General features: G+C 31.9%; 2 protein-coding genes across 2 annotated transcripts in view; both read left to right on the top strand.

Moving 5' to 3' along the window:
* LOC143051962 (uncharacterized) overlaps window positions 1-27,807 on the top strand; it is a 467,775-nt gene that overhangs the window by 43,394 nt on the left and 396,574 nt on the right. The window lies entirely within an intron of this gene.
* Window positions 1-27,807, top strand: part of LOC143051533 (uncharacterized) — a 621,634-nt gene that overhangs the window by 416,014 nt on the left and 177,813 nt on the right. The window contains exon 9 of the mRNA XM_076224424.1: window positions 2,818-2,898. Coding sequence (XP_076080539.1) covers window positions 2,818-2,898 — 81 coding nt within the window. The remainder of the gene's footprint in view (window positions 1-2,817; window positions 2,899-27,807) is intronic.

Genomic DNA, 27,807 nt, shown 5'->3' with positions numbered 1-27,807 from the left:
ACTAGAATAATAATACTCTCATTGTCAATGTGAATCGAACAAAAATCATGAATAATAACACTCCACAGTAACATATGTAAGCTCAGGGATCTCCATGGATGAAAATTGAACCATGGAGGAACTTTCACCATTACAAACCGTGTCTACGTTGTACAGTGTAGTGCGATCGGAAGTATTTTATTTCTCCATACAAGGAATGGTGAACATGCTAATTCATTGCTTATTTAAATTATATTTATTTGAATTTTCATTATAGAATTATAGAAGTATCAATATGTTCATTTATTGCCGTTTTACCATTCAAATGCCAAGTCTTCATGGTCCCCCTTAGTCGAGAATGACCAAAAGCTGTCATGAAGGTCCCCATGTAGATTTCTTGTATTTTTGGTAATTGTTATGGGGGTTAAAAATCATATGATGTGGAGCTTATTTTTCATGGACACTGTCAAATTCAGAACCCATTACCGGTATGGCTGATTTGCAGCAACAACAAAACGATTCGTACGGGTTATGTAAAAGGTTAAAGAGATTTGTAAAGCAAATGAAAAGGTTTTTAATGACTTTATCTGACAAATTGATGCTGTGCAACATGCATCTTTCGAGTCTGAATAGAAACCGGAAACGCGGATGTATCAATTTGATTGTAATATACGAAATGATTTCGGAATTACGATACGATATTTCTTTACAGGAAATATTTATAAGTTTTTACTTTTAAACTTTTAAAGTAATTCTAAATTATTGTTACAGCAGTACTCGAGTTATTTGCGATGAAATAATATTTACTGTTTTGCGTCTTATTTTGTACTTCTTAAAAAAGGGGGATGCTGATTGCGTAAGTCAAAATAAAGCACGTGTTCGACTTGTTAAACTGTTTTCTTTGTAACTGGATTATTAATTTATTTATTTAATCTAAATTATCATAATCATTTGCTGAAACTTAGTTGATTAATTCGACAAATGGATCGTCTATCCTCAGATAGTATTCTCCTGTCTGGTTTGTTGATCTATACCTGTACAAGCTCAGGTACAAGTGATTAGCGATCTTAATCCGAATATCCCTCAGGCGTTAGAACTGTGTTGGATTATAACATAAAAAGCCTAAGGGTTATGCAATTACATGCATTTGATTATAATTGATAAAAAAAATGGCGTCGGGCTACAAAAAATAATGACGTTTTGAACGATGGCGGAAGACAATTTAACGATGGGGCAAGTCATTTGACGATGGCGCAAGACATTTGAACGATGGCGGGGCGCCATCGTTAAACAGGGCATGGAGATCCCTGAAGCTTTTTACTCATGTGTCATAGTTGTTGTCAATAAAGCACGTACTAGAATAATAATATGGACTGTCATCATCCATGTGAATCGAATAAAAATCACGACTAATGACACTCCAGAGTAACATATGTCAGCATTTTATGCAGGTGTCATAGTTGTTGTAAATAAAGTACTTACTAGAATAATATTACTGTCATTGTCAATGTAAATCAAACAAAAATCACGCATAATGACACACCACAGTAACATATGTCAGCATTTTACTCATGTGTCATAGTTGTTGTAAATAAAGCACTTACTAGAATAATAATATGGACTCTTATCATCCATGTGAATCGAACAAAAATCATGACTAATAACACTCCAGGTGTGATAGTTGTTGTCAATAAAGCACTTACTAGAATAATAATATGGACTCTCATCATCCGTGTGAATCGAACAAAAATCACGAAAAATGACACTCCAGAGTAACATATGTCAGCCTTTTACTCATGTGTCATAGTTGTTGTAAATAAAGTATGTACTAGAATAATATTACTCTGAATTGAACACAAAATACGAATAATAGAACTCCACAGTAACACATGTCAGCCTTTTACTCATGTGCTATTAAACTCATGAATATAGAGCAAGCAAGAATAACAGACATATGGTTTGAGCACATATATTTTAGGAGTCGCACATAAACATGATTATTTTTTCAAGAAAAATTCAGAGATATGTATGAATAAAGAAACAATCCCAGCTGTATTTTGCAGAATGTATTTTAATATAACAGTTGTACCAGTAATATGAGATTTTTCATATGTTCCAAATATGTAGAGTTAGTAAAATCCCTAACACTCTGTTGTTACTTATTACAAGTTAATGACACAGACAAAATTAACTGTAGTTTCCAGACAGATTGTTGAATTATCATAAAGATAGCTTTATTTCTTGTTTGGTTTTAATGTGATATTTTACATACTGCAATCATTTCTTTAACAGTAAAATCTCAAACATTATTCATTGATCTCTTTATAATGTTTCTTCATATTTGTTGTTGGTTTAGGTTCACTGTTCTTTAGGTCAAGTATAAATAAGACTATTCTGCATTGTATAGATAAAATTGATGCAACAGTTACCTATTATTTATTGCATTATACATGTTATAAAGGTAACATTGCAGTAATTTACCTATTATTTATCGTTTTGAATTATATAGGTAACATTAAAATGCAACAATTACCTATTATTTATCGTTTTACATTGTACATGTTGTATAGGTAAAATTTATTCAACAGTTACCTATTATTTATTGCATTATACATGTTATAAAGGTAACATTGCAGTAATTTACCTATTATTTATCGTTTTGAATTATATAGGTAACATTAAAATGCAACAATTACCTATTATTTATCGTTTTACATTGTACATGTTGTATAGGTAAAATTTATTCAACAGTTACCTATTACTTAATGTTTTACAGTTTTTTGAAATAAAAGATATATATGTGTATAATAAATGAAAGATTATTTGATTGTATTTCAGGGTAAGACTCCTTATGATATGGTAACAAGATCAGCGTATTTATCTGAAGAGAAGAAGAAAGAAGTGATGGACTTCCTTAAGGTAAATAGTCTTGTCTTACTTTAAAAGATATTTACAGATTATGAGAGACAAAACAGACTTGGTACAAAGAAATTACAATTAAACATTTGCCTGTAGTTTTCAATGTCATTGTAGTAATTTTTGTCAGTTAACAATGTAAGTTAGATTTATGAGTTTGACTGTCCCTTCGGTATCTTTCGTCCCTCTTTTTAGCTCACCTGCCCCGAAGGGCCAAGTGAGCTTTTCTCATCACTTGGCGTCCGGCGTCCGGCGTCGTCCTTCGTCGTCGTCGTCGTCCGTCGTCGTTAACTTTTAGAAAAATCTTCTCCTCTGAAACTACTGGGCCAAATGAAACCACACTTGGCCACAATCATCATTGGGGTATCTAGTTTTAAAAATGTGTGGCGTGACCCGCCAAACAAAACAAGATGGCCGCCATGGCTAAAAATAGAACATAGGGGTAAAATGCAGTTTTTGGCTTATAACTCAAAAACCAAAGCATTTAGAGCAAATCTGACGGAGTAAAATTGTTTATCAACATCTATCTGCCCTGAAATTTTCAGATGAATCAGACAACCAGTTTGTGGGTTGCTGCCCCTGAATTGGTAATTTTAGGGAAATTTTGCTGTTTTTTGTTATTATCTTGAATATTATTATAGATAGAGAGAAACTGTAAACAGCAATAATGTTCAGCAAAGTAAGATTTACAAATAAGTCATCAGGACCAAAATGGTCAGTTGACCCCTTTAGAAGTTATTGCCCTTTAAAGTCAATTTTTAACCATTTTTCTAAAATTTTATATATCTTTTACAAAAATCTTCTCATCTGAAACTGTTGGGCCAACTTAATCCAAACTTGGCCACAATCATCTTTTGGGTATCTAGTTTAAAAAATGTGTGGCGTGACCCGCCAAACCAACCAAGATGGCCGCCATGGCTAAAAATAGAACATAGGGGTAAAACGCAGTTTTTAGCTTATAACTCAAAAACCAAAGCATTTAGAGCAAATCTGACAAGGGGTTAAATTGTTCATCAGGTCAAGTCCTATCTGCCCTGAAATTTTCAGATGAATCAGAGAACCGGTTGTTGGGTTGCTGTCCCTGAATTGGTAATTTTAAGAGAATTTTGTTGTTTTTGGTTTATTATCTTGAATATTATTATAGATAGAGTTAATCTGTAAACAGCAAAAATGTTCAGCATAGTTATAAGATTTACAAATAAGTCAACATGACCAAAATGGTCAATTGACCCCCTAAGGAGTTATTTTCCTTTACAGTCAATTTTTAACAATTTTCATAAAACTTGTAGATTTTTACTACCGGTTACATTTTCCACAGAAACTACTGGACCAAGTTTATTATAGATAGTGATAATTGTAAGCAGCAAGAATGTTCAGTAAAGTAAGATGTACAAACATATCACCATCACCAAAAACATAATTTTGTCATGAATCCATCTGCTTCCTATGTTTAATATTCACATAGACCAAGGTGAGCGACACAGGCTCTTTAGAGCCTCTAGTTTTGACAATTCCAAGCTTGTTGCCTGATATACATGTTGGCATATGTGAAAGACAAATGTTTAAAATCTGTGTTCTCATCTGTTGGATGTCTCTTATTTTTAGCTCAGGTGGCCCACAGGGCCAAGTGAGCTTTTCCCATCACTTGGCGTCCTGCGTCATCCGGCGTTGTTAACTTTTACAAAAATCTTCTCCTCTGAAATTAATGGGCTAAATTTCACCAAACTTGGCCACAATCATCATTGGGGTATCTAGTTTAAAAATTTTGTCCGGTGACCTGCCAAACCAACCAAGATGGCCGCCATGGCTAAAAATAGAACATAGGGGCAAAATGCAGTTTTTGGCTTATAACTCAAAAACCAAAGCATTTAGAGCAAATCTGACGTGGGTAAAATTGTTTATCAAGATCTATCTGCCCTGAAATTTTCAGATGAATCGGACAACCCATTGTTGGGTTGCTGCCCCTAAATTGGTAATTTTAAGGAAATTTTACTGTTTTTGGTTGTTATCTTGAATATTATTATAGATAGAGATAAACTGTAAACCGCAATAATTTTCAACAGAGTAAGATTTACAAATAAGTCAACATGACCGAAATGGTCAGTTTACCTTTTTAGGAGTTATTGCCCTTTATAGTCAATTTTTAATCATTTTTCGTAAATTTTAGTATTCTTTTACAAAACTTTTCTCCTCTGAGACTACTAGGCCAAATTTAACCAAACTTGGCCACAATCATCTTTGTGGTATCTAGTTAACAAAAATGTGTGGCGTGACCAAGGATCCGGAAATTTTTTCACCTAATTTCGGTCATTTTCATATAACTTAAAAGTTGGTGCCCCTTTTCAAAAACATTGTCAAAATCTGATTACTGCATGAGTATGCTCATACTCGTAGCATCAACAAACTTGTTTCACTGTTGCATCGCATTTACTTCATGATTTATCCTACCATTTTCCTAAAATCGATCAAGAGCAATTAAGGGAAGGCAACAGTTTAAAAATAAAATGATTTTAATGACTCAAAATGATAATTTTCTCAGTCATGGCTTACGTTTCTTTCGATTCTGAAGTCGAAATTAAAACCAGATGTAATGCGATAATACTAAAACAAACAATTCCGGACTCATTTCCGGGATTAGTTTTGTTGATCAAATTCACAGGAAAACATCGGCTTTTTGATGTTTTACCTTTAATAATGTAAGAATATTAATGAAAATAGTTGCACTTGCTTTATTTAGCATGAAGCAATTTTAAATTTACGATTTAGTGTCAAATCTGCGGAAGAGAATTTCAGGCATGCGTATTACATAGATAAACAAAGCACGTGTGTTAGTAGTGAAAAAAATCTTTTTTCTACGTAAATTAAATCAAGTTTTAATTAAATTTTAATCATAATTGATAATTGTCTTAGCTGGAAAGTAATTAAATAATGAAGATAGTTGGTATAATTTTTATTTCTTTATAATTTGGAGCTTGTGATTAATAGTCCAGTGTGAATTAAAAACACAGGTAAAGAGATTAGCAATCATTAGCCAATAGCTCCCCGAGGCATTAATATAGTTATTAGGAGGGCCCTCAGGATTATAACACTTTACTGGAGTGGCAGTTTAATTACATAAAATCGATAAGAAAACTAAAACATGTTCAATATGGCAATTTTGAAACTCGATCTCAACGAAATGACCGAAATTATTTCTGTTGAAAAATAAAATTTGACCTAAATCCCAATAAATGATTTAGGACTTTTGAGTTTCCGAATCGGTCATGTCTGGCATATATGACCGTTTCCGGATCCTTGGGCGTGACCCTGCCAACCAACCAAGATGACAGCCATGGCTAAAAATAGAACATAGGGGTAAAATGTAGATTTTGGCTTATTACTCTGAAACCAAAGCATTTAGAGCAAATCTGACTTGAGTTAAAATAATCTATTAGGTCAAGATCTATCTGCCCTGAAATTTTCAGACAAAACAGAAAACCTGTTGTTGGGTTGCTGCCCCAGAATTAGTAATTTTAAGGACATTTTGTAGTTTTTGGTTATTATCTTGAATATTATAATAGCTAGAGATAAACTGTAAACAGCAATTATGTTCGGCAAAGTAAGATCTACAAATAAGTCAACATGACCAAAATTTCAGTTTACCCCTTAAGGAGTTATTGCCCTTTATAGTCATTTTTTAACAATTTTCATAAATTTTTGTAATTTTTAGAATATATTTTCCACTGTAAATACGGGGCCAAGTTCATTATAGATAGAGATAATTGTAGCAAGAAGAATGTCCAGTAAAGTTAGATCTACAAACACATCATGATCACCAAAACACAATTTTGTCATGAATTTATCTGTGTCCATTGTGTAATATGCACATAGACCAAGGTGAGCGACACAGGCTCTTGAGAGCCTCTAGTTTTATATGCAAGTCAACATTTTGACGGGACATATTATGGGATACAAATGACCGGTGTCTGTCCGGCGTAAACATGTCGCACCATAACTTGAGAACACCTTATTTAAATTTCATGAAACTTAATATAGTTGTTTCTTATAATGATGGTCAAATGATCTGTATACTTTTTGGTGAAAATAAGATTTAAACTTTATGAGTTATGGCACTTTGTAACTAAAACAGTGGTGTGATTCTTTTTCACATGTAGCACCGTATCTCAAAAACGATTCTTGATTATTGCTTGATTATTGCTTAAAACTTTACACACGTCTTAGTTACATTAATCTTAATATCTGTTTATCACTTTTTGGTGATGATTCAAAATTTCATAGTATTTTGTAAAAAAGGGGGAGGTTTTTTTTACATGTTGCGCCGTATCTCAAAATTAATTTATGATTAAAGCGTAAAACTTTACACACCTCTTTGTTATATTTATCTAAAGATCTGTATACTTTTTGGTGATGACTCAAAATTTTATTTTGAGTTATTGAGTATTTTGTAAAAAGGTTCTGTTGTAAATAGACTATTTTCTTATTACTGACTCTTGACTCCGGATATATGTTCCATTTTTGTCTCGCCTGTGACGAAAGTCGTAGAGTGAGACATGGGTATTACTATCCGTTGGCGGCGTAAACTATTTGTATAAAACTTTATATTTCAGAAGGTAGAAGACCTGGATGCTTCATACTTTGTATGCAGATACCTTATGTTAGGAAGTTTCCCTCTGTCATATGTCCATTGTCCTTGTCCTCATGTTCATGGTTCAGCGACTGCGTGAAAAAAAATTGAATTTTTTGTTATGTGAATTTCTCACTTATGAGTAAAAGGATAACTATATTTGGTATATTAGTCCATCAGCTAGTTCTCAAAAGCACGCTAGTTAAGGAGTTTGTGTTACACCCCAGGGTACCGCGATTTTTTTTGATAGAATTCAACTTCATTATCTTATTGATAAAATACAAGGTGTTAGACTAAAAAAAAAGTGTCCAAAAGAGAATTAAAAACGTCCCTTCCAATGGTCCCCTAATTTAGCAATCACGACTAAGTAATTTTTAATTAAGTTTTTTTAATACAAATCGATTAAAAAAAAATAAAGTATAGGTTTAAACAACTAAAACAGATACAAAACTTATCATATTAAATGTAACACGGAAGATTTTTTGTTTAAAAAAAATGTTTTTTACATTACAAACAATCCGATTTTTTGGGTTCAAATTAAGGCATATTTTCTCCTTTCGTAAAGACATTCGTTATACAATTACCCGTTTTAGTTAATTAAACTTGAGAATTAATCATTATGCAATGTTTAAATCATTTGCAGTATTTATTTATCATCTAAAATATGAATTATTTAATAAAATATATGTACGTGCAAATACTCGTGAAATACCGGAAATCATCAAATAACCGTCTTTGATTCAGTATACAACATGTACAATGTATTCACACATAAGCATTATCAATTTGCAACTGAAAACAAACATTTAAATGTCGATTTATGATGTTTTTGTGAGTCAAGTTATTTTATATAGTGAATGTGTAACGAAATATTTATGAAAAAAATACAAATTAAGGTGATTTTTTTTTGCGTTCAAAAAAGGTGCACTCTATCGAACTCAATAAAGGTGTGCTTGATAACATTTTGTGTTTTAGCTATAAAGTGATTGACTTTAGATTGTTAAGTCATTCATTCGACAAACATCGCTTTGAACGAACGTCAAATAGTCAGTTGTAGGGTTTGGCAATACTTTTTACTTTCTTAGGTTTCTTAGAGATACAAACAAATGGCTTTGTTGGTTTCAGTTAAAATAAAGATTCTGATAAACGTTGGTTGATAAATGCACATGAAAGAGCTTCAATATCATTAAAATTTCGAGAATTGGTAAGAATGGTTAACCCTGAAACATCCACCCCAAAAGAACTCAGAAAAACTCCAATGAAGCGAGTCGAAACTGATGTTTTGAAACTGTTTCAGACACTGCAAAGCTGGCCAATTCCATTGTAACATCTGAGCAGTTATATGGCTTGTTCTCGAGTTCTGTTGCTTCTTCGAAATTAATGTGCGACATTTTTAATGCGTATGAAAAGGGTAATTTTGCTTCAGAAATTTTCATTACGGAACGGCTTATTCAAAAGTCAACCGATATCTTCAAAACACTCAAAAGAAAATCATTGCTTACATATTCAAAAAAGGAAATAAAATGCAAGCAGTTAATGGCCGATAAGAACAACAAAACATTGAGAGCAGATGAAAAAAAATGTCGCCTGCTTGTCATATCCCAGACAAGTTATGCGATAGGTTCTCTAGTTTGAATTAGGCCCTCTTCCAATGTCTCTTTTTTTTTTGCAAACTTTGATGGTACACATGTAATGGAAAACAAAAACCTGTCCTGAAAAGGCTCATTCCTAAGGAAAGTATATGTGGATATTTGATGACATGGCAGTTATTCAAACCATAACTAGGATACCAAGCACTTTTTTTGATTTGGCAATTGTTATTTTAAAAACCATTCTTTTAGTTACGAAAAGTGGTCCTGCATTGATTTTGTCTCTGAATAGTTTCGCACAATATTCATAATGAAATTAGAACGGCAGGTCCTTGGGAGGGCAAATCATTACCATAAGTTCTAAACCATAACAATCGTGTTCTTGGGAATGGAAGAAATGTTTGTTAGTTGGGGGAAACAAAGTTGCTTTTGTTGAATTCTTTTGTTTTGAAAAGAGTAAACAATCCTATAAATGTACGTATTGATTTATCTGTATCACAAGGAAGTATGTGCCACAAAATATATGTTGAAAATGAAATAGCGTAGACTGGTTTTAGCTTATAATTAAACAGGAAGACGCCGATAAAAAATGTTTCTTAATAAAATGCAAAAACAAGCAGCTGACAAAGGTTAGTTAGGTTACGACTCCATTGTTAAAAAACCTTCTGACACTGTTGTGGAAGTATGTGCTTACTATTTTCACAGTTGCATATCAATTCTAACATTGTAAGTCTGACAGATACATCCCCCAAATGCAGATTATTAAATGTGCAATCAATGTGTGCAAATTTGGTGAGAATGTTTGTAGAAAACTGCCAGGATTTTTCGCCAATACAGGTTGTGATTCAGTAAGTGTTTTGTCTGGTACAAAAAAGGCAAAGCATTCAGCTTTTTTAAACGTTATGTGGAGTTTTTAGAAGGTCTATTCCATCTTGGTGAAACCTTGGAAGAGGTTGGCAAAGAGTTGTCAAAACACTCGAGAGGTTTTCGTGTTCTATATATGGCTAAAAAATTAAAAATATCGATAAATAAAGATCAGAATATTTTGAAATGCAAAAGATGCAATGTTAAAGCACATTAAACAAGCAAACTTTCAGACGAAGATTTGTAAATCTGCTCTTAAACACAACACTGGTCTGTTGCCAAACAAATATGGTTGGATTGTTTAGAGCGGTTTAATCAGTATCAATTTTCTAGACCAACCACCAGCGTTAGATGCTTTGGTAATTCTGATGTGCTGTTCGTGTAAAGCTGGTTGAGCCAAAAAAGATGTTCATTTGTTCAACAAGGTTTATCCTGAACAGATAGCTGTATGTTAATGCTCGAAAGCTTGTAGATATAAGCATTATCAAATCGTTGATATTGCTAATGATGACGACAAAGATAATGGAAAAGATGATAATGATATTTCGGTAGATGCAGGTGACTAAACTGATGATGATTCTATGGATTGACCTTATGTGTGACCTTAAAATGTGGTGATGCGGTTGTTAAATTAAAAAAAAAATAGAAATCTAGAAACCCTGACAGTTTTGTGTGTTTTAATATGTGAGTTATTTCATGAATGCGATGTATAAATTTGTGAGAGAATCGTGCATTTCTGATTGCCTATGTTTGTGTTTGTCGTTGATTCTATGTTTTTGTTTCTTACCTTTAAATTTTTTTCCAACAGGCTTTATATACTTATGCTATATGTTTCAATGTGAAAAAATATACCATTTAATCAAGAAAATTAGAACGTATGCTTCTTTTCATTCAAAATCCTGACTTTTGGAAATTGACTCTCTCCCTTTTTTTCTTGGTCCTCTACGATTTAAAAATTAATTAAAAATTAGCCTGCGTTTTAATAAGATATGATGTGTTCCATTTAATAAAAAGTATAGTACTGAATACTTGGTTATTTTTACATTTTTCTGTAATAATGTGCAAAACAAAACTTTTGATATACCCTGAAATAAGTCCCCTTTTAATCCCTTTTGGACACTTTTTCAAAAGTCTAACACCTCTTAAAATATTCTTCAGATATTACTCTTTAAATTTATGCAAAAAAATTGCGGTACCCTGGGGTGTAACACAGAACTGAATTTTTGCCCTACCAGCTGATGGACTATATGGGTTCCTTGCAACGTCTACATGTCCGTCAGATAGGGGTCACCTGACCTCCACCTCATTTCATGGATCAGTGATCAAGGTTAAAGTTATGTGATTAGGTCCATTTCTCGGATACTATAAGCAGTAGGTCAGCTATTTATGGTGTATAGAATGATTGTAAGGGGTACATCTGACCTTGACCTCATTTTCACGGTTCATTGATCAATGTTAAGTCAACAATACTTGGTGTATGGATTAATGATTGTAAGGTGTACATGTCTGACTGGCAGGTGTTATTTGTCCTTGACCTCATTTTCATGGTTCATTGGTCAATGTTAAGTTTTAGTGTTTTGGTCTGTTCGTCTGTGCGTCTGTTCAGGTTAAAGTTTTTGGTCAAGGTAGTTTTTGATGAAGCTGAAGTCCAATCAACTTGAAACTTAGTACACTTGTTGCTTATGATATGATCTTTCTAATTTTAAAGCCAAAATAGACTTTTGACCCCAATTTCACGGTCCACTGAACATAGAAAATGAAAGGAGGAGTTTCATGTTAAAGTTTTTGGTCAAGGTAGTTTTTGATGAAGCTGAAGTCCAATCAACTTGAAACTTAGTACACTTGTTGCCTATGATACGATCTTTCTTATTTTAAGGCTTTTGGATTTTTTGTTATGTGAATTTCTCACTTATGAGTAAAAGGATAACTATATTTGGTATATGGGTTCCTTGCAACGTCTACATGTCCGTCAGATAGGGGTCACCTGACCTCCACCTCATTTCATGGATCAGTGATCAAGGTTAAAGTTATGTGATTAGGTCCATTTCTCGGATACTATAAGCAGTAGGTCAGCTATGTATGGTGTATAGAATGATTGTAAGGGGTACATCTGACCTTGACCTCATTTTCACGGTTCATTGATCAATGTTAAGTCAACAATACTTGGTGTATGGATTAATGATTGTAAGGTGTACATGTCTGACTGGCAGGTGTCATTTTTCCTTGACCTCATTTTCATGGTTCATTGGTCAATGTTAAGTTTTAGTGTTTTGGTCTGTTTTTCTAATACTATAAACAATAGGTCAACTATGTTTGGTGTATGGAATGATTGTAAGGTGTATATGTCTGTCTGGCAGGGTTCATCTGACCTTGACCTCATTTTCATGGTTCGTTGGTCAGTGTTTAGTTTTCCTGTTTAAGTCTGCTTCTTAGATATTATAAGCAATAAGGTCAACTTTATTTGATGCATGGGATGATTGTAAGGTGTACATGTCTGTCTGACTTGGTTTATATGACCTTGACCTCATTTTAATGGATCATCAATAACTTTAAGTTTATGTGATACTTGTAGTGAAACTTTATCTTTAAGACTATCAACATAAAACCAATCATGGTTAGTAAAGCAGGCGAGACATTTCAGAGGTGCACTCTTGTCAGAATTATTCCGTTTTACTTTTCTAAAAACCATATATACTTATATTGGGTGAATGCCCCCCAGACTAGGCAAGTTAGTCTGGGTCAACAGACCCTTTGTCTATAATTTTGAAAACCATTATAAAGAGAAAATCTGACAAGAGCTAAAATGTTCAGGATGTTGAGCTCTGCCAAATGTCTATACTTGTCAAAACCGTCAGATGACTTCTTGTAGGATTTATTGCCCTCAAATGACAAATTTAACCATTTTTTTTTATTTTTGCCTACTATCTTGAAAACTATAATAGATACAGCGGTGAAGATGATGAACAAGACAAGTTCTACAGATAGGTCAACATGGTCAAAATTGTCTATAGACTCCTTATTAGAGTTATGCTCTTCGCTGACCAATCTTTCCGTTTTTATGCCCCACCTACAATAGTAGAGGGGCATTATGTTTTCTGGTCTGTGGCTCCGTTCGTCTGTTCGTCTGTGCGTCCGTTCGTCTGTGCGTCTGTTCAGGTTAAAGTTTTTGGTCAAGGTAGTTTTTGATGAAGCTGAAGTCCAATCAACTTGAAACTTAGTACACTTGTTGCTTATGATATGATCTTTCTAATTTTAAAGCCAAAATAGACTTTTGACCCCAATTTCACGGTCCACTGAACATAGAAAATGAAAGGGGGAGTTTCATGTTAAAGTTTTTGGTCAAGGTAGTTTTTGATGAAGCTGAAGTCCAATCAACTTGAAACTTAGTACACTTGTTGCTTATAATACGATCTTTCTTATTTTAAGGCCAAATTAGACTTTCACCCCAATTTCACGGTCCACTGAACATAGAAAATGAATGGGGGAGTTTCAGGTTAAGGTTTTTGGTCAACGTAGTTTTTGATGAAGCTGAAGTCCAATCAACTTGAAACTTAGTACACTTGTTGCTTATGATATGATCATTCTAATTTTAAAGCCAAGTTAGTCTTTTGACCCAATTTCACGGTCCACTGAACATAGAAAATGAAAGAGGGAGTTTCAGGTTAAAGTTTTTGGTCAAGGTAGTTTTTGATGAAATTGAAGTCCAATCAACTTGAAACTTAGTACATATGTTCCCTATAGTATAATCTTTCTAATTTTAATGCCAAATTAGATTATTACCCAATTTTTACAGTCCATGGAACATGGAAAATGATATTGCAAGTGGGGCATCCGTGTACTTTGGACACATTCTTGTTTGCCTTTTATCTTAAAACTATATTAGACAGATAGAAAATTAGCTAGACAAAAACGATCAGCAAAGCAAAATCTACAATGAAGACAATATGGAGGAAATGGTCAGACGACTCCTTTTTGGAGTTATTGCCCTTAAAAGATGATTTTCACCTTTTTTTGGGTTTTTTCATAAATGATAGAAAATTATAATAGATAAAGATACACTGTAAATCACAAAATGATCAGCAAGTCAAGATCTACTTACAATTTAAATTTTGCCGATATAGTTAAGTAGACTGACTCTTTATAGGAGTGATTGCCCTTAAATGAGAATTTTGTTTATCTTCTTTTGTGTTTTGAGCAAAAACTAAAGAAGTTAGATAGAAAGTAAACAGGCTAAATGATAAGCAATACAAGATCATCTAAACTGATTTTTGTAATGAATTCTATTCTTGTCTACAATGTTGGAGAGTGTCAGTTGTTGAATATGCACATAGACCAAGGTGAGCGACACAGGCTCTTTAGAGACTTTAGTTAAAAGTTATCTAGTAAATAAATCTAGTTAATCCTGCAGCCATATTAATTTTTATGGAAGGAGAAGTATTTAGATATATATTGAAATTCTCAAAACAGAAAGAGTTGTTCAACATGTTCAACAAGAAAAAAAAAGATATATATATATATATATATATATATATATATATATCTGTCATTTGTGGATAGATGTCTTATTGGCAGTCTTACCCCAGATATCTATAGTGTTATACCATATTCATTATATATGTACCGGTATTAGAATATTCTTATTAGTATATTAGTAATACTTTATAAAACAAATTCTCTTAATTATAAAATAAATATGTCTCCTGTCTTACACACTTGATAATATATAAATTAATGCATAAATATATTTTCTAAATTTTTTTTTCACTGTAAAAAGGTAAGAAGACACTTTAAATATCACTATTTTGAACTAAATGTGCATACACACTTATTCAAAATGGTGGAAATTCTAATGCAATGTACTTACCAAAAGATGTTTCCATAAATATTTGTTAAAACATCAATCTTCCTAAATCCAAAAGTCATGCCATCAGAAGAATACACTGCACTATTCAATGTCTATACAGTTATTAGTAAACATTCATTGTAAAATTCTTATTTTATTCATGATAGCTAGAAGACATCTTTGCTTGCCATGTGCATGCTCAAGCCCAGTTCAAATTTTAACTTTGATTGAGGTTTTTTAGGGTATTGTGACAGTGTGATCCCTTTAACATTTGCTCCTAATAATAACTATTTTAATTATCAAAATCTTGAATTTTTGATCTTATAATAAAAAAATACTGTTTGTTTTTTTATTTTTATGTTATGAGTTATAGTTAAGTAAATACCTGAAGAAAAATGTATAAAAACATGTGCTTCCCTTAATTTTGCCTCAAACTCTGTGTACATTTACAATACAATTTCCTGTCTTCTTGTACTTTACACATGTACACAGAGATAAATTGAAAACAGATGGACCACATAACATTGATATCACCAGCTCATATTTCTAATTGCTTAACTTTTGCTCAACTTTTGCTCAACTACATGAAAAGTTAAATCAAAGATCAATTGCTCAACTTTTCTTCAACTACAAAAAAAAAAATCGAAGTCTGAATGCTCAACTTTTGCTCAACTATATGAAAACCAAAGATCAATTGCTCAACTCTTCCTCAACTTAATGGCCAGGTTCAGTTGAGGGCCAGTTGAGCGACATCTATCAAACATACAGTGCTTGGCAAGGTTTGAGTTGAGCTATAAAATTGAGAATGGAAATGGGGAATGTGTCAAAGAGACAACAACAGCAGAAGGTCACCAACAGGTCTTCAATGCAACGAGAAATTCTAGCACCAGGAGGCGTCCTTCAGCTGGCCCCTAAACAAATATATACTAGTTCAGTGATAATGAACACCATACTAAACTCCAAATTGTACACAAGAAACTAAAAGTTAAAATAATACAAGACTAACAAAGGCCAGAGGCTCCTGACTTGGGACAGGCGCAAACATGCGGCGGGGTTAAACATGTTTGTGATATCTCAATCCTCCCCCTATACCTCTAGCCAATGCAGAAAGGTAAACGCATAACAATACGTATTAAAATTCAGTTCAAGAGAAGTTCGAGTCGGATGTCAGAAGATGTAACCAAAGAAAGCTGCTCAACACCTAGCCCTCAACTATTTTGCTTAAAACAGCTAGCCCTCAACTGGCCCTCAACTTTTTTTTTCTGTAGGGGTATTAAACTATTTGACAAGTTTTCACATGGGACATGATAGTCTATAGCATATTTTTCTTTTGTAGACTGTCATGTCAAAGACATCCCCAGAAGTAACTCCTGACACCCATTTACAGGAACCTGCAGCACCAGTAGTTGAAGGTAATTATCTAATGTTAATCATTCAGATACCGGCTGAAATGATTTATAATTACTTGTTTCTAATATACGGATATTTGTTGTCCCAAGTACATCCATACTTTTCTGAGAGTATTGCCACAGTGGGATATAGCTGATCTGCCTAAGACAAGTAAATGGATGTTTTAAGTTCTGCCTACAATAGTAGAGGGTCATGATGTTTTCTGGTTTGTGCGTCTGTCCCAGTATCAAGTTAAAGTTTTGAAATAAACATGTAGTTTGTGATCACATCAACTTGAAACTTAGTTAATATATAAATCAAGCAATTGAATATTTGATTAAAATTGAGAATGGAAACGGGGAATGCGTCAAAGAGACTTCAACCAGATCAAAAAGCATTAAACAGCCCAAGGCCACCAATTCGTCTCGAACACAGCGAGAAAATCCCACACCTAGAGGCTGCTTCAGCTGACCCCTAAACTTTAATGTATACAAGTTCAGTGAAAATTGATGTCTCACTAAAATAAACTATCAGTATTCACAAAGTGTGGATTAATAAAATAAATTAAGTAAAAAGACAGGATATCACATACTTATGTATTGAAGGGTTTCTTTGCAAGTACAAACTGATGGACGCCACTAGTGGATCAATAATTGTTCTCATGGACGTTTGGTAAGATTTTTTGCTCTATCTGCAATTTCATGTTTAATGTTTTTAATGGATTTGTGTTTGTCTTGATGTTGATTCTAATGCGAATAAGAGGAAGTTGAATTGCTGAAAACCAGCTATCGGCTTAACTGGATTATACAGAATTAGTAGTTTTTTGGCATATTAATGCATTGACACATAGACAGACAGACACATTGATCAGTTGACCTATTAAAAAATTGACATATTAATCAATTGACATATTAAAACATTGACAGATCATCATCTCAAAATTGAGGTATCAAAAGAGTATCAAATTCAAACATTGACACATAGATATATGGACACATTGACCAGTTGACAAATTAGCAAATTGACATATTAATACACTGACAGTTCTAAAGCTTTCAACACCTTGAAAGATCAACACTTAAACAGACTCATATACTGACACATTGACATATTCACACGTAGACAGATCAACACAATAACAGACTCATATATACATCGACACATTGCTATATTGATCAACACATTGACCTATCAACAAACTGACAGATCAACACAAAACAGACTCATCCTTTGACACATTGGCATATTAATACACTGACAAAACAACACATAAACAGATTCATACATCAACACATTGCCATATCGACACACTGACAGATTAGAAAAAATAACAGACTCATATATCGACTCATTGACATATTGAAACACTGACAGATCAACACATCAACTGACTCATACATCAACATTTGATATATCAACACATTGACAGATCAACACATTAAAATATGCATATATCAACTCATTGACATATTGAAACAATGACAGATCAACACATTAACAGAGTCACACATCGACAAACAGACATATTGACAAACTGACAAAACAACACATTAACAGGATAATACGTCAACATTGGACATATTTACACTGACAGATGTAACACATTAACACATTTATATATCAACACAATCATATATCGATACACTGACAGATCAACATATTAACAGACCCCTACATCAACACATTTACATTTTGACACACTGACAAATCAACATATTAACAAACTCAAACATCAACAAGTTGACATCTTGACACACTGACCGATTAACATTTTAACACACATACAATATCATCACGCTGATAGATCAACATATTGACAGGCTCATACATCAACACATTAAGAGATCACCATCGATTTTAAATTTAGAGTATCAATTCTCTGCATTCGGCCATTTTGTCTTCTTTCCCGATTAATAACAACGATATGTCTATAAACCACAAAGGAACAAAACTACAGTAACCGATGTAGTCGTAATTGCGTGTCGATGTCTTGTCAATCGTACGGTTGTTTTATCAGACTATCTAACTTGATACGGAAAATATTCTTATTTTTTTTTAAATAACCATGGCCTGTTATTTTCAAACTATTAATATTGGAATTAGTTAAAAAGTCAATGTTCAAATCATAAATACTAGTAAGTGTTTCGTGAAAATTGAATTGTTTTCGAAAATCTAATTTGTTCATAATTCTTTTGTTTAATAAACTATATTCAAATAAATTCGGATCTTCCCTCAACTGATCACCCGCATGACTAAAGGTATTACTCCCAAAGGTATTGTGAGGGGTGTATTGGAATTAGTTAAAAAGTCAATGTTCAAATCATAAATACTAGTAAGTGTTTCGTGAAAATTGAATTGTTTTCGAAAATCTAATTTGTTCATAATTCTTTTGTTTAATAAACTATATTCAAATAAATTCGGATCTTCCCTCAACTGATCACCCGCATGACTAAAGGTATTACTCCCAAAGGTATTGTGAGGGGTGTGAGGACACAGGTGACACGTCCATGTATTCAAGCGATTTATTGTTGGGCTTGCAAGTTCATGCATCGTTTCACTTCTAAGGGTATTGATCAGTGTACACGGCAGATAACTTATTACTTTCCATTTTGAACTATTAGGTGTATAATATACATCTCTGTCGTGCGTGTTCGAAAGTGATGAAATATACAAGTCATTACTAAACTCATACGCTTGTTTATAAATAACATTTCTAAATAATAACATGAATAAATAAAAAAAACAAAAAAAAACAGATTTGATGAAATAAAAATCTATATACATACTTTTTCCTAGGGTAAATTTGGTAAAATGTAATATATTGATGAGAACATTTATTCCTAAATATGTAAATAAAGATCGCTTTGGATGGACTAAATAATATAATTGCAATTGTTAATGATCTGTTTGAAATATTTAAGGTTGCCGATTGAAATTTAAAATAGTACAATTTTGTAGTTCAGTTCATACACTCGTGTTTAGAAGGCTTTTTTATTTATAATAAATTTATTCAATTAAAATAATTCAGTGTTTTATATCTTTACAAAAGTAATCAGAAGTCATAATCCATTTAAAAGTGATTTTATGCAAAATATAAAAATATACAAGAGCTATCCAGTTATTGTGCGACCTTATTCCCGTTAATTAATTTTAATTCTTTTTTTTTACATTTCTGTGTCTAAAACTAAAAACGAAATGTTGTTCACACCTGAAATGCCAGTGAACCGTGACGCCTAGATTTCACTGAATGAAGATCAAAAGATTAGAATTACAGCGTGTTAATCTTTTAATTACCTTGAGTTTAACTACGCATTCAACATTCATTGATTAAGTGCAAAAAAAAAAACAATACACATTTTATTTCCTCCGTTCAAGCAAGTGAATTTTTTTGCTGGAATGAAGCAAAAAGGTCAGAATACAAACATGTATTTTTAATACACTATTGATCATGTCAGTTTCATGTGTTTGTTCAAAGTATTTGTAGAGAAAAAAAAATCATAAAAATGTTCTATTGTATGATTTACTTTTATTATTAAAATTCGTTTTAAAGAAATCCACACAATCTAATTTTAAAAGTTGCATGGCTATCACTTATTTTTCGTTGGTTAAGAGCTACACCAAAAGTCATCGATGCGCTTTAAATCGCGTTATTAGACGGTTAACGAACAAGACTTAAAATGAGATTAATTTCACTCCCGGAATGTCAAAAGGCTTAAACTACGTCACATTAGTCAGGAAATTTCAAGAAATAAAATTAATAATTTCCAATTTTCTTCTTTATTAGTTTTCATATCAAAATAAAATTTGGTGAATATGTTTTTTATGGTATTATGAACATAATAAGATGAAAAGTGAAAAATCGTGAATTATCCCTTTAACACTCATACATCAACACAATGACATGTTGATACCTTGAGAGACTCAAAAATCAATGCATCGCCATATCTACACACTGACAGATAAACACATTAACAGATTCAAACATCAACGCATTAACACACTGATATATCAACACAACACACATACATCGACACATAAATATATTGACACACTTACATGTTAACTAAAATTTTACTCATACATCAACACATTGACATATTGCCACACTAATAGATAAATAAATTAACAGACTAGTACATCAACATGTTTACATATCAACACACTTATAAATTAACACATTAACAGATAAATTCTTCAACACAGTGATATCGACAAACTAACATTTTAACACACTAGCAGATAAATTTTTCAACACATAGATATCGACACACTGAAACTTCTACATCATCATACTGACAGATCAACACATAAACAGGCTCATACATCAATATATAGACATATTGAAGGACTGACATTTCAGCACATTAACAGATTCATATATCAACACATGGACATACCTACAAACTGACAAATCAACACATTAACATACTTCTACATCATCACACTGACAGATCAACACATCAACAGACTTTACATCATCACACTGACAGATCAACACATCAACAGGATCATACATCAACAGACTTTACATCATCACACTGACAGATCAACACATCAACAGGATCATACATCAACAGACTTTACATCATCACACTGACAGATCAACACATCAACAGGATCATACATCAACAGACTTTACATCAACACACTGACAGATCAACACATCAACAGGATCATACACATAGACATATAGACACTCTTGACAGATTGAACCACAATCATATTAACCAACTCATACATTAACACATTAACATATTGACACACTGACAGATCAACACATACACAGGATCATACATCAACACATAGACATACAGACACTCTTGACAGATTGAACAACAAACATATTAACCAATTCATACATTAACACATTAACATTTGACACACTGACAGATCAACACATACATAGGATCATACATCAACCCATAGACATACAGACACTCTTGAAAGATCGAACCACAAACATATTAACCAACTCGAACATTAACACGTTAACATATTGACACACTGACAAATCGACACACTAACAACCTCTAACATCAACAAGTTGACATATCAACAAATTAACAGACTCACACAGCGACACATTGGCATATTGACACACTGACAGATGAACATTTTAACTGATTCATAACTATGCACCTGACATATCAACACATCAAAATATCAACACATTAACATACTAAAACAGTCCAGGCATCTGTAATATTACTCTTTTCTGTAATATAACATTTTTTAAAAGGAAGTAGGAGTCATCTCCCATTCGGTACTACAAATATTTACATTTATTGCAGAAAACCATTGTCTTGTTGGTTTTTCTCTATCTTTCAAAGACTAATAGTGTTCAGAGTAAAAAAAACGACAACAACAAATTTATCAAATTGAATTTATTATTTGCATCGTTTACTTGAAAGATCAAATAATAAAATAATATAGATAACATACACTAGGTCTATTAAATTAAAAGAAATGTCACTGATTTCCATTAGTTCCCATCATATGTTTGCAATTCATAATATTTTTTTAACAAACGTTAACCAACAAAAAATATCAAAAAGAAAAAAAAAGACGTTTTAAATTGAAAGTTTAAGGGGACTCATCTTCAGAATCCAGTTTAAATGAAAGCTCAGCTATTGCTCATTTTAAGACAAATATGTTATCTGCTTTTTTAGGATAATTCAAATCTTACTACATATTTGCTTTTATTTATAAAACAAAGTAAACAACAACATACACAAATACACATTTCTTTGTACATATTTAATGTCACAAATCAAAGCAAGTTTTTGATAAATAGCATTAGCAAAATTAAAACACTTCACAATCTTCTATATGCTTAGCTATATAAAGCCAATAAGCATGTTTTTGTTTAGATAACTTCAATAAAATCAAAACAATAGCCAACCCCTACCCCAAATATTTTTGTGTTTATATATTGGCATTTTCAGGTATGCCTTTGGTCAATATTTTTTTTTAAAGAAAATAAATGCAATAAATAGTCAAATTTTAACCTTTTCTAGGGATTGGGTAATAAAGGTTAAAGAATTATGCTACTTACATATGCAAAATAAACTACTACATGTACAGTTTTTGTAAACTATGCAACATTTCAAATTCAATAGACCATGACTCAAGGGACAGACCCAAATAATCGCCCTGGAAATAAAATAGGTCAATGCTTATACAACTGCATACCAGATACCATTGACCTACATTTAGTGTTTACCCACAAACTCACCTAACCATAGAATAATACAAGTAAACTAAGCAAAAGTTTAAAAGTCAATAGTACATGAGTAAGGGGGTAGGCCAAATAATCTCCATGGAAAAAAAATAGGTAATGGTTATACAACTACACTATCAAATATAATGAACCTATCACTTATGTTTCACCATAAACTAGACCTAATAACAAATTAGTACAATGTTGACGACGCTGCCAAATTTAAAGAAGTTTTATTATAATTTAAATTTGAATAAATTTCAGATTTAAAGATCTTTTAATATAAATTAAGTTTCAATAAATTTCAAATTTAAAGAATTTTAAATATAAATTAAATTTTATTAATTATGTAATTTAATTACATGTAAATTCAAATAAATTTCTTGTTTATGACTTATTTAAATTAGAACTTCCATCAAATTTAATGCAATTTAAAGTCAATATAAATCCTGTATAACTGATGTACTTACAAAACAATAGTGCAAATGTAAAATAAAGAAAAGGCAGATTTTCTTGGAAAAGGGATGTGGGAGATTTATTTTTACTTTAACCCAAATATCTGGTTTGGAAATATCTAATTAAATAAAAAAACAAAAATTAGGAAAAACAGAAAGTTTCAATGATTATAACATTGTAGCTACTGAACACATAAAATTGATCCTCCAACTTTTCTGATCCATATTTACAAACTATAAGACTTGAAAGGCATGGATTGCTGCTCTATTTATTTACAGTAGAATTTATGTCTGGTTTCAAATGGCAATGTACAAATGTATAATTTGTAAGTAACATTGAAGACTGTATGTTTAAGATGAAACTTAAACTGTAATCCAAAGAATACACTTCATTCATTTGCAAAGCTCAATACTATTTTGTAAGTATGCCTTTACCTATATGTAAAGAATGACAATGCATCTGAATTTATACAAGAACTTGAAGGGTTAGAATCTAAGACATTCAAAAAACACAAACACCATATATTAACTATAGAACAAGGCTATCTCTATGTGTGATTTGGATTTTGACAATTGCAGCAATATATAATACAGGAAATAACAAAAACGTTTGGACAAAGCATAACCATACACAACATTTTCCAGCATTTTCTTATTGTCATAAATACTTAAATAAAAGAAAACAAGGTATCTAACAAATTAATTTTATTCAGATACTGACAAAATAGAGTTGTTTTGGTGATAAATTAAAATAAAATGTCAAAATAATTGTTATACAATTTTACTATCAAACAAATAAATAAAAAACTTTTTGTTTGAATTAGTTTAGTTCTACATAAAAAAAACACATAAAATTCAAACCAATCAATAAAATAATGGCGAGTGACAAATCAACATGCTTACTTGTATATCATAAAAAAAGGGTTATAACAAATAGCAAACATAAGCACCTTAATTTCAAGTTTGGCATCATAAAAATATTAATTTATTATTTCCCTTGCTAGTATTATTTGTCAATTTTAAAACTTTAAAAAAAAGAAAACAAAAAACATAACATTATTTTCATGATTAACATAATGGCTAAATTCAAAAACAATATTGTTGCTCGAACATTAATTAAAATATTATGGGATTTCATTCCAAATGCTGTATGTAAGAATAAAATATAAGGTGTAATGTAATATTTTAAATATGTACAATTGAATAAAATAATACACAAATAAACTTTTATCAACAAATTTATGTAATGTCAAGCAAACATTATCAATATTGAATGTACTAATAACATTAACGGTACCAATTTTCTTGCACCAGATGCGCATTGCGACAATAGATGTCTCTTCAGTGATGCTCGTGGCCAAAATATTTGAAATCCAAAGCTTATATAAAAGATGAAGAGCTATAATCCAAAAGGTCCAAACAGTATAGCCAAATCCGTGAAAGGAATCATAGCTTTGCATGAGGAAGATGCATTCCTTAATTTATAATAATTTTTAGTACTTTGTAACAGCAAATTTTAATAACACAAAAAATTCGTATTTTCATGCCAGTACCGAAGTAGTGGCTACTGGATACCCTCGGGGACTAATAGTCCACCAGCAGAGGCATCGACCCAGTAGTAGTAATTTAACTTGGACAATTCAAGAAAATGATAAGTTTATCATGTTTATTGGTTTATAAATATATTTGGTGTATTTTAATACTGTCTCCTGATTATTTTAAAGTTTAGTTTTATTTTCAATGTTTACATATTTTATGGCGACACACCCACTCTGACGTTGTGTATTAATACGTCAACATATGTGTACATTGTTATTGTAAATATATATAAGTTATATAAAAAGTTCTTTGAGCCTTGTTTTTGATAGAAATTTATTTATAATGAATGGCAATAACATATTTTGATTTTATTGAACCATAAACCTAATTTTCAACTATTCACATTTTACATAATCCTCTTTGCAGATTATTTAATGGGAAGATTAAAAAAGTTATCTCTCTTTGACCAAGCGATTATAAATAATGTGGTGAAATCTTACATGAAAAAATTACAGCAAATACCAGACACTGAAATGAGCCACACTCAAATTATTATTCAGCATTTAATTAATTAGAAAAGGCAACAGAAAAGTGAAAAGAAATATGTAGCTTAGCCAAACACAATAGCACAATCTGATGTCACCTATATGCTGCACTTGTAAATAATTCTAATAGTAAAATGCAAACTAAAGAGCAATAATTCAGCTGTTTTATTTTAAAAAAATAATCAAATTCAATAACCAAACCACTCCATTTGACTTATTTTCAGAGGTACCCCTTTAACTGAAAACTGTCAACTATAATTCAAAAGTAAACATGAAGGTGTTTTTGTTCTTGCAAATTCCAAAAGTGTACCTTTGAATTGATCCTTATTAAAATTCAAAGAAATTTTCATTGACATCTCTCAATGTTTTGTTATACATGTTAAATGCCCTTAAGCAAAAACCCATGCAAGTTCTGTACATTTCTTGTGGCAAGGCCTCTCTGATTTACTTAGACCTCAGCTTTGTGCCTTGTGCATTCAGCTGTCTTTGGTCTCTGGTATTTACAGTCTAGTAAATGACTTTAGTTTATCCATGTAAGATTTAAAAATCTTGTGACAGTCAAACCCGAAGTCTTGTGATCAGGCGATTTATCTACAGAATCCCTTTCCAAACTTGACATAACATCAATTTTCATGGCCTTCCTTAGTTTGTCCTCTTCTGACACTGACAGTTTCTTGGATTATAGGGCCTTAGCTCTATTTTGTAGCTTCTGTAATAAATTAATACAAAATTTTTTAATTTTATTTAATTTACTAGTGATATATATGTGACAAAAGCAATAATTTTCTGCATGCAATTATGCTGTCTTAATGCAGTTGTAATCAAAATCATTTATTTAAAAAATATTCTGATGAGTGACCCAAAAATATCTTGTGAAATAACTCTATTAAAAGAATAGCTAGAAGTTGTAATAAATTTTCTATTTTCAGTGGAACATGAAATATGGGTTAAAACCATTAAAACCATTTATTTATCATTAGAAAGATCAAATTTTGGAAAATTGACGCTTTCAACGGCATGTTTCCGATACTATTGACCTGAACTTCCATTACAGTATGACATTGCTCTGTCTAACGCACTTGGTTTGTATTTACTTTCCAATACATTTCTCCGTCTACCGCGGTTGGGTTGGTATTCAATATTTTACATACAAACTGGAATCTGCTTGTATTGGATCATTTTTGTGTAGTAATCAACCGGGAACCAGTTTACATACCTCCGTTCCTTCTTATTACCAAAACGATCGAAGTGTACTAACCAATGTTGTTAAGATACTCATAAATCTATTTTTATAATAGTTATCTAAAACGATAGCATGAAAATTTATTGACAAATCTTGTGTCCTGGGGGTAAGGGGTACTCTAAGGGTAAATACAATGCATATCATCTGAGAGATAAACTTTTCATGAATCGAATAGTGTATGGAACAAAAAATCTGAGACTGAATTGACAAAGAAATAAGGGTTTTAAGCGGACGGATGAAAAAAATAGTTGGGTACCTTCTCGTAAATATACGTTGATAGTGGTTCTTCCAATTGATAGAAACAAGTGCCTGTGGTTTGATGCGTGCACAACAGTGACGTCTAGCTGTTTCGGCGCGATCACTGGCTTACAAAAGACGAGTTTGAATATTGTACGGTGTTTTACTTGGTGGAATGTCAATACACTCACAGTTAGTTATTCTTTACTTGCTTCCACAATAATTGTTGCATGGTATTCTTTGAATTTCTCGGCAGTTATAGTTCTCTTCGGACATGCTTTTTTTAGAAATTCGTCTGGTTGAATAGCGTAAATCAGCCCCTCAACTTCTTTTTACATAAATACTAACTTTGGCTTCAACGCCTTGTTCGTCCTTGTCTGGAGAACTTGTTGTAGTTCCAGTTTAGCAAGCATTTTGGAGACTTATCCATCCACTCTTAACTTGTAATCTCTGGTGATAAATTTTACCGTTTGACATGTTTTTTTATTTTGTTACCGGGTAGGGGTCTCATACTATGGCTTCATATTATATTATGAGATCAATTCCTAAAGGTCTAGTTCATTATCCAATCAGACACAAATTTCAATAACTGGAATGCCACCCAAGTTGAATATATGGTGACCCGCTATAACAGCATATTTACTTGGAATTGTGTTTAATACCATGATGGTTCAATGGCATAAACTTAAATGAAGACAGAAATTTGACATGAAAGATTGTGGATAAGTGTAAAATAAAAACAAAACTAGCTTACTATGATAAATGGTTAAAGAATGAATATCAAATTATATGGGTCATGGGCAGAGTTATAAAATATCAATATGGCAGAGAAGTGGTTTCAAGTTTCATATAAAGGGACCTGACTTACATGAAATAAAAAAATCAAAGGAGTATCCCTATTTGTCTAATCTTCAAGGTGAAGTAAAACAAGTATAAAAATATTATGCTATTGTGTAAATCTACAGAAATAGAATTGCTTCAAGTAACAGAAATTACTATGTCACTAGTAACTTATTTAATGTTATGTGGGTAATTAGTCCTATAACATATGACCTCGGGAGCATTATTTCAAAAACTATTTCTATTTACTGTTCTGATAAAAAAAAAATACTATCAATGTGTCACACTTCGCATTCAAAATTAAAAAACTTTAAAATTGATTAAGAATGCGAAGTCATATGTTATAGGACTATAGTGGGGTATGAGAGCCTTATTGTTACAACTCTTCATAACCATTTGGTTTGAAAGGATACTAGTAGTCTGTATTCTTAATTTAGAAAAAATGTAATTGCAAGAAAAAAAATACACATTACTTAAAATACTTTAGATCATTCAGGTAGTCTTTATTGAGTATGTACAAAAGA

This window comes from Mytilus galloprovincialis, chromosome 11 (assembly GCF_965363235.1).
Source record: "Mytilus galloprovincialis chromosome 11, xbMytGall1.hap1.1, whole genome shotgun sequence".
Classification (NCBI taxonomy): domain Eukaryota; kingdom Metazoa; phylum Mollusca; class Bivalvia; order Mytilida; family Mytilidae; genus Mytilus; species Mytilus galloprovincialis.
Note: the sequence above shows the minus strand (reverse complement) of the source record. Positions and strands in the feature narration are given on the sequence as shown.